At 46.1% G+C, this 9,092-nt stretch overlaps 1 protein-coding gene across 1 annotated transcript; it reads right to left on the bottom strand.

The window, feature by feature from the left end:
* Positions 1–1,403: 1,403 nt before the first annotated feature.
* LOC146861729 (uncharacterized) lies at positions 1,404–7,245 on the bottom strand. Its single transcript, XM_085646105.1, has 2 exons — positions 2,753–7,245; positions 1,404–1,508 (listed from the first exon to the last, which is right to left on the bottom strand). Exon 1 carries the CDS (start codon positions 6,736–6,738, stop codon positions 5,047–5,049), a length of 1,692 nt encoding a protein of 563 aa, XP_085502231.1. The 5' UTR covers positions 6,739–7,245; the 3' UTR covers positions 1,404–1,508; positions 2,753–5,046.
* Between the last annotated feature and the right edge of the window lie 1,847 nt (positions 7,246–9,092).

The following is a 9,092-nucleotide window of genomic DNA, read 5'->3' as shown; positions in this document are numbered from 1 at the left end:
TTTATGTTACTGCTGAAGTGTAACTACAGGGCAAAGCAGTATAAGATGGAAATGCAGTGCAACAAAATGGAAGATCAGAGCATCACATGGAATCGAGGTCAACATGCAGTTTAGCACGTGTAAAATGGCGACTGCAGTACATTCCACCCCTTGACCCTCGATTCACCCATCATATCCCATTGGCCTAAATACCATGGATCTGGGACGAAGAAGGGAGAGAAGATTAGGAATGCATTGAATACAACAACATAATGAGATATAAACACAAATAATCACTACAATAACACCCAAGATATAACAAAGCTCTCCAAAATTAGGTAGCGACCCAAATAACCAATCCCACCATCCTTGATCAACGTTTTGGGTAACCTCTTTCACTAAATCTTTTAATGCATTAATATGCGCATGGATAGATGTAGAATGATCAGATAAATTGAAACAACAGAGTCCATCAAAGTCCTCGCAACCGTGGTTGTGTTTTAACAACAAATAGTCCACAGCTGCCCTATTCTGCAAAACAGCTTTTCTCGTACCTTGAACATCTAATAACAATTCAGCTAAAGCGGCAGAAGTATGATTGAGATTCTTCACAATTAGACAGACAAGCTTAGCAATAGTCCTTGCATTATAAACGGACAATCCTGGCACTCCTACAATGGAAATAGCCAAACTAGTATACTCTGCTCTAGAAAGCAAGTCATATATTGGAGTCACAATCCTCAGGTAATTGAATAGAGGCTCTAGAAGAGCGAATGTGTGTGACAGAATGCATGGGAAAAAGCATAAGACTTATTCGTGATAAGGCAAAAGGTCCTCCAGTTATATTAGCTGGTATGTAAGTGTATAAAATATTGCCACACGAGAACAGCCATCCCTTAGATAATTTCACATGTTTAACATGGCTAGCGGTTGATACTGTATGATTACAGACCATATAATTGGTAACATTACTGCAAAAACTGTCATGTCGTGACTGACATAATGTTTGTTGATCAGTGGTCAATTGTGTGCTTTTCTCTAGTTTCAATTGGCTACACTTGCCAGTTTTGGCAGGGTCACAAGTTAGTTGATAGCAAACCTCTCCAGTAGTGATGTTGTAGGTAATAAATACTCGTCATGTTTCTCCAGAGGTTATCTGTAACCTCCGGGCCAAAACGGCAGTACTCATAAAGACTCAGATGTGTTTGAACATCAGTTTCCTCCACTACCCCATCAAATTTAGTTTGGTTGAAGATGTGCAGAAGCACATGTGCAGGGGTAGGTACGGCAACAAGACAAATGGATATCATATTAGCTGTACTCTGAAGATTTCTCATACAGAAGTGGGAAGTGTTCAGCACATTCCCAGCCAAGTAGGTCCAGATGTTATCCGGTTGCTGCAACAATGCTGTCATCCGACTCGGGCGGTTGATCCCCTTCGGCATCCCCGGGCCCTCGCGGACCCTTCCGGACACGCCCAAACACAGACCATACAGCGCAAGCATCGCAGCGGGAAGCCATACTGTGATCTAGAAACAGAAAACAAACTGGTATAATTACTCTCGTAAATAACATTTTTCAGCAGGTACATTTTCCCACTTTTCCTGTCTGGCTCTCATGATTACTAGGATATTATCCTTTCCCTTAGCGAATAATTCTGCAGGTTCAGGAGGTTTGTTTGGGGACTCTACCCACACCTTCGCCCCTGGGTTCTTGTCAGTAGATCTGAACCCGTCCTTTTCTCGCACAGTTAGAAGGGCTGGGGCCGTCCCCTTCATGACATTTCCTCCATAAACCGGTATGATGACCATTTGGGCAACTCGGTCACCGGGTTGCACAATCAGATCATTGTCTCCACTAATCAATAGAATAACTTTGATCTCCCCCTGGTAATTGGCATCGACCACTCCTCCCAAAACCTGGATGCCTTCAAGGGCAAGCCCAGATCGAGGAGCGATCAGTCCGAAATGCTCTGGGGGAATTTGAACTCCAATTCCTGTCTCAATCAAGGTAATGTCTCGTGGTTGTAATCGATAGAGTTTCAGGGCATGTAAATCAAGACCGGCAGCCTCTGGTGTGGCACGATATGGAGCTAAAGCTCAGGGAGCTGTCTCCCAATACAGAATCGTGTTTGTGGCCACATGGGCCTTGATCAGCAGAGCTGGTGTCAACATGAGCATCAAAGGAGTCTCTGCATTGGCAAGGGGTCGGTTATTCAAAATTTGCAATGCATCAGGCAAGTGATCCCTCCACCCCTTCAATATCCCATCAGACAACTTTTTCAACTACTCTTTCAACAAACCATTAATTCTCTCAATCAAACCCGCTGCCTGTGGGTAATAGGGTATGTGATAGATCCACTCAATGTTATGCTGCACACAAAAATCTTGCACCATCTTTCCTTTAAAGTGTGACCCATTGTCACTTTGGACCTGCAAAGGAATTCCATAATACAAAATCAACAAATTCAAAGTTTTCAGAGTGTTAGACTGGGTTGCTCTCTTGCATGGAAAGGCGATGAGATAGCCAGAATAGGTATCCACCACCGTGCATGCATACTGACATCCTCGACTTACTGGCATTGGCCCGATGAAATCAATTTGCCATATTTGCCCTTGCAACTTCCCTCTGCCTAGCTGGCCTCTCACTACCTGTGGAACTGGTCTGTGTTGGGTATGCTGACAAACTGGACAGTGAATGATCGCAGTTTTAATCAAATCTAGGGCAATATACATCCCTCTACTTTCTGCCCACCTGCTAGTGGCTCGCTCACCCAAATGTCCGCTTTTCTGATGCGCCCATTTAGCCATGCCCACCAAATCAGAATCCTGCGTTGCCACCTCAGCTTCACGAATCTTCGCTTCTTGGTCTGTAAAGGAATTGCACGAACGCTCCAGTAAGTCAGTCGGGCAATGAGCATCAACATGATAAACTGTGACTGTACACTGGGACAACAATTCCCAAATCTCCTGCCACAACTCCTTTCGCCAAACCTCCTTATTGTGAATCATCTACTTGTGAGCATGCCATGTGGGAAGCCAAGTGGCTAACCCATTGGCCGTAGACCATGAATCAGTATAAATGTGACATGTACCAGGATGCTCTTGCTTTAAAGCCTGGTAAACAGCGTACAATTCTGCGAACTGACTACTTCTTCCCTCTCTAGTAGTCGACAACAACTTTTTGGTCACAGGATTGTATGACACCGCCTTCCAATGTCTCTTGGTCCCCACATATCTGGCTGAGCCATCTGTAAACCACACATGCTTTTTGTCCTCCACGGACAACTCTGAGAATGACGCGCCCCATTTCACTGGGGACTCTCGTACTTTGGGTACATCTTGCAACATTTCTGCATCTGCTACCGGAGTCTGCGCCACTTGCTCATGCAGCACTGCGGTACCTTTAGGACCCACTCGTGCTCTGTCTTGTATGTACCACTTCCACTTTATGACGCTAGCCTCCTGTGCATGCCCAATCATGTGTGTCTTGGGTGAGCTCATCACCCATTGCATGATAGGAATTTCAGGTCTCAAAAACACATTGTGCCCCAGGGTCAATTGCTCGGTATCCACCAGAGCCCAATAACATGCCAACAACTGCTTTTCGAAAGGAGTGTACTGCTCTCCAGCATCAGGTAATTTCTTTGTCCAAAACCCTAGGGGCACTTTCTGTCTCCCCTGTTTTTGCCACAGGCTCCAGGTCGCATACTGATCCTGGACTGTTACATTTAAATCAATGCTTCCCTCTCGTATGGGCTATAGATCCAGGGCACGCTGTTTAGCCTCCTTCGCTGACTCAAATGCCTGTTGCTGGGCCTCCCCCCACTCGAACTCATGCTTCTTCCGCGTAACCTTGTACAGAGGGGCCAAAATCTGACTCAAATGGGGAATGTGTTGTTTCCAAAAACCAAACAATCCAATGAAACGCTGTACCTCCTTCCTGTTTCGCGGCACTGCAAACTCCTTGATCTTTTGCCTTACTTGTGGCAGCACCTCTCTATTGCCCTGATGCCACTGAATACCTAAAAACTTCACACTCTGGGAAGGTCCCTTCACCTTCTCTGGGTTAATCACCCACCCTTTGCAAGTGCTCTACAATTCTGTCTAGCTGAGCCTGCACCTTGTCTTGGGTCTCTCCTTGAATCAACACATCATCAATGTAATGGCAAAGTTGTACTCCAGGAATAACTAACACCTCCTCCAAATGCTCTGCCACCAACCGGTGACAGATCGTAGGGCTATGTAAATACCCCTGTGGTAAAGATGTAAACGTGAACTGCCTACCGCTCCATGAGAAGGGCAATTGTTCCTGGGACTCGGGAGCAATTAAAATTGTGAAGAAAGCATTGGCAATATCAAGTGCCGCATACCATGTCCCATTGTGTTTCTGAATATTCTCAATCAAAGTGATGGTGTCGGGGACTGCGGCTGTCAACGGGGGCGTATGCTTATTCAGCTCGCGGTAATCCACAGTCATGCGCCAGCTGCCATCTGGTTTGTGCACAGGCCACACAGGGTTATTTCACGCCGTGGTAACTGGTCTCACCACCCCCGCCTCCATCAAGTACTGTATGGTTGCGGTAATCTCATGTCCCCCTGGGATCCTGTACTGCTTCATGTGAACCACTTTTGTTGCTTGGGTCACCTTCACTGGGGGAAATCTTCAAGCGCCCCACCCTCACAGCAGCCACCGAGAGGTACTGCTTTGACCCAAACTGATGGCATCCGTCATCTAAATATAGGGTCATACCGTTCAGAATGTCAATACCAAAGATGTACTCGGGAATGGGCACAATCAAAACCGTGTATGCTCTCTTGGGAAGTCTGCCTATTTTCATCTGAATTACCATTTGCACTGCTGGTGTCTCCTGTCCACCCAAACCCGTGATAGTAAAATACTGTCCTTTAAATTTTCGTGGATTGCCATGTATCAACGTGGCCTCCACTCCGGTGTCTACTAAAGCCCGCACCTCCTGAACGTTTCTATTTTCCAATAGATCTTAACCCTCACATGCGGTCTATTATCTTTGCGAGTCCATCCCTACACCGGAGCTTGGCCCATTTCCTAATCTAATTTTCGCCTGCGCAGCTCTGCATCTGCCCGGCGCAGGTCCTGGCGCAGATCTGAATACAATGTCGGGTAATCCTTGGGGAACTCCTCCTCCTCTTCACGGTCCCCATCTGAACCTGTGCAATCTCGGTCCCAACTTTTCTCTTTTGTCATTTTCACATGAGATTCCCTCTCTCTCTCTCCCTCCTGACCTACTTTATCGTGCTTCTCCTCGGGCTCCGCTTCCCTGCGACTTACCTTCTTGTTATCTTTTCTATTCACATGCCTACTCCCCTCCTTCCTATCCAGTCCTCGCTTACGGTACATTTCCCACATGCTTTTGGTCTCAATACCATCAATCTCACTCCTCGACACCCCATCCTTTAACAGCGCCAAAAACATATCACGTCGGGTCACTCGGTTGTTGTCAAAGCGGGACTCTGAGCGCGAAGTCCTGTCTGGCTTGGTCCATTCCCCAAGCTCTCCCAGCTCATGGACCGCCTCGACTACTTCTCCTATGGTATTACCAGTTTGATTAATTAACAGAGTCATTATCACCGCTTTGTATGCAGGGGGTGCCAAATGAATGATTTTATTCCGCATGGACACAGTCATTATCTGACCCATCAACTTATGTGTCTCACCTATAAGGATAGCCAGCTTCATCCCCTTTTCCTTAATCCTCTGCGAGGCATCTCTTAGAGTAAACCATGGTTTTTCATTCCCAGGCCAGTCTGAATCTATGGGGTACTTATGACCACACCCCTCTGCGGCTAGCTGCAACAGGGTAGTTTGGTCATCACCATGGAAAGTCCGGAAGTGTCCCTGCACAGTGGGATCAGTACTGAGAGTACAAAATTTGGCAGCATCCCCACTGTCTAACAAGACCCCAGAAGCGCCTTGATCATAGAGGCGCACCATCAAAGTTAATAGTGCCTCGCCAGGCTTCTGTCTAAATCTCTGTAAAATATCACTGATCTGCTGCTGAGTAAAATCCTCCAGACTATTTAACATAGCTCCATCTGGGTTCGCTGGATTGGTTTGAAGTTTCCGTCTTAGAATGGGCTGCGCTTCCACTCTCTTACTATTCTTTACCTCCTCCTTCTGTCTTTCTCTCTGTAAAGGCTGCTCTCCGTCGGAGAACTCTGATGATTCCCAGATGTTAGAGTCCCAGGTGGATGGATCAAAATCTAAGCCTGCTTTGGCAATCGCTAAATGGACTTTTCTCTTACTCACTCCACCCCTCCTTTTCCTGTATCTGTATTCAGCGACACGGACTTCAGCCCGTTCTGCTATAGTTTGATATGTTTCTAATTTGTCTTGTAATAGCTTATTCTGACAGGAAAGCATCGTAGACATATTCTTAGCTTCAATGAGTTGTTTTTCTAAACTCAACTGTTCCCACTGCAGAGATAAACATTTGTCAAAAACTTGACGGTAGGCATGCAACAGAGCCCAACCTCGACGGCTCACTGTCCATAATTCTTTACCTTTCTCCACAGGAACCTTCCGTAAACAATTTAAAACATCTTCTGGCGTTGCTTCGCCCAAACAGTCAAACCAGCTCTCACTTAATCCTGAGCTTTTAGAGTACTCACGCACCAGCGCGGAGTACGGCGTTGCCTCCCATCCGGGAATTTGCATGAGAGCTAAAGGGATTTCACTCGGTGCCAAAGAACCAAAACCACCTTTCGTCTTTTTAAACATGTTCCTACCCGCGTTACTTACGTATCCTGCCGACTACGCCAAAATGTATTGCCTTGCCCACTTGCGTAATCTAAACTTACGCACACCACTTACTTACACAGAAACTCCGACACTCCTCTGGAAGTAAAATAAGCTTTATTAGTATCGTATACAAGGGCTGCACGGGAGTCTATAACATCCCTGGCCAAGCATCGAAAACACCAAGTCGGGAACCCTGTAGAGACTGGGGCACAGGAAGTAATCTCTCTGGGCACCAAAGACGTCCCACAAGTGCGTCCACTCCAAGACTGAGTTCCTGAGCTCCACCCCACAGACACCGCTTTTTATAGTTAAATCAACACGTTCGAGAACCCTCTAGTAGGCGTTCTCGCCCATCTATCTATCATAGGTGCTGGTCGCATCTCTGCGTCAGATCCACCCATACAGACCTGGTCCGATGCTGTTTGGGTGCGCCGAGGCAAAAGACATTCCTTTCCCTATCTCCGGCCTTGGAGAGCCTTGCACAGCGCGTCCTCCTTCTGTCCTAGAGATAAGCATAGAATGCACAAAAACAAGCTCAAGGTACAAAATAACCTCACGAGATGTCTCGCACCAGCTTGTACTGGTTTACGTGAAAAACATGTTTATGTTACTGTTGAAGTGTAACTCCAGGGCAAAGCAGTACAAGATGGAAATGCAGTGCAAGAAAATGGAAGATCAGAGCATCACATGGAAACGAGGTCAACATGCAGTTTAGCACGTGTAAAATGGCGAATGCACTACAACTGGAAAAAAGCAAACACTCATAGGGAATACAACTTAAAGCTTTTACACTCATTATTCAGAAGTCAATGAGCGTTTTTGCTTGAAAGTATAACAACATGAAAAGAAAAGTAGCGCTTCACTGGCAAACTCTGTAAGGTGGCGCTAATGTGTTTGAGTGTAAATAAAACCAATCTGGCCACTTTGCGACTACTCTGTCTTGCTTTATTTAGTTATGTATTTATTGTTTGTATTTTAAAATCTTTTTTCTCTCCGCCTGAGGCTGCATTTTGGAGTAGAAAAATGTCTGACAAAGACATTTGCAACAAAAGTGTTTCTTCTTTGTTTGGATCCATTTCACAGAGGAACAAATGACAGAAAGGCAAGCAAAGAAAAATCACGGTTTTCTACAAGTGAGGAGGAGCGCAACAGAAAGATAGAGAAGAAGAGGAAGAAAGAGGCAGCAGAAGTGGAAACTGCCCTTGGCCCTGTCCGGGGGAAAAAAAGGAAGAGACCACCGCTGTGTAATTGAGCACTTTGAAGTGGCTTTGAATCATATCTGTGAGTGACCCGCTAATGCTAGACAAAACGCTAGAGTAGATACCTTAACCGATTGAACTATCTCTCTGAGATGCGTTATTGCTGGTGTTAGCTGTGGACGGCCCTGTAACAGGCAAGTGAGGCTACTGTTCGTACCCACAGTGGGGAAGGCACAGACAGGTGTTATGTTAATACTTTTAATCACACACTCACTGACGGCCCATGGCCTGTGGCGAGCTGCTGCCCTCCTCCTCCTCCTCAGTTATGCAACCTCCAATGGCACAGTAGGGATCGTTCCCTGCTTGTCTCTGGCACCAGCGACCTTTCCACCCTAACCTGTTGGGCTACTGCTACTTGCACAACAAACGCCCTCCTCAGATAACAGAGGCAGCAAGTGCCCCCTCAGTGCCAGACCGTGTTTAATTCAATAGGCTTTGCCGCCTCCCTGGGTGCTGGCATTCGATTCCTGCTTTTGCCGCCCCCAAAACTGCATACTCCAGCCCCCACCCCTTCCCCAAGGGCACCTACTTTTGTTTTGAAATGGCTGCATATGCTGCAATTAGGCAGGTCTGGGGTCCCACCGTCAGCCTCTTGGCCACTCTGGGGGGCTTCTTTCTCTTACTGAAGGGGTGAAAGAACAACAAAGCCTCATTAACAAGTAAATGGTCTTTCATAGACCTGTAAAGTACTCGAGTGCGGCTGTGTTTATGCCAGGGAAGCTGTCTCAGCCCGGGCTGACACCTCACAGTTTTTTTTACCAGCACCATCAGTATTTTGATGTCCTGCCCTGTACAGAAATATGTAAAATTACTAAAAGCCGGTATTTTTATTCTTTATCTGTACACACTTCAGGAAATAGAAATTATTTAAAATGTGTTCTACAGCTGTGTTAATGAACCATGACTAATAATTAAAGTAAAAAAGTAGTCAAGTGATTGCTACAAATGGATACATACGTTTTTATTTAGAGTCGTATTCAGTATCACGTCCCGTCCTTTGTAGGCTCAACAACAATAAATTACCGGTATGTTTCTCTTGGAAAGGTGGCAGCCCTAGGTGGAGTCCTACTTTGA

The sequence above is a fragment of the Triturus cristatus genome, chromosome 3_1, assembly GCF_964204655.1.
Source record: "Triturus cristatus chromosome 3_1, aTriCri1.1, whole genome shotgun sequence".
NCBI classification, from domain to species: Eukaryota; Metazoa; Chordata; class Amphibia; order Caudata; family Salamandridae; genus Triturus; species Triturus cristatus.
The sequence above is the reverse complement of the archived record's forward strand: the minus strand, read 5'-3'. Positions and strand labels throughout refer to the sequence as shown.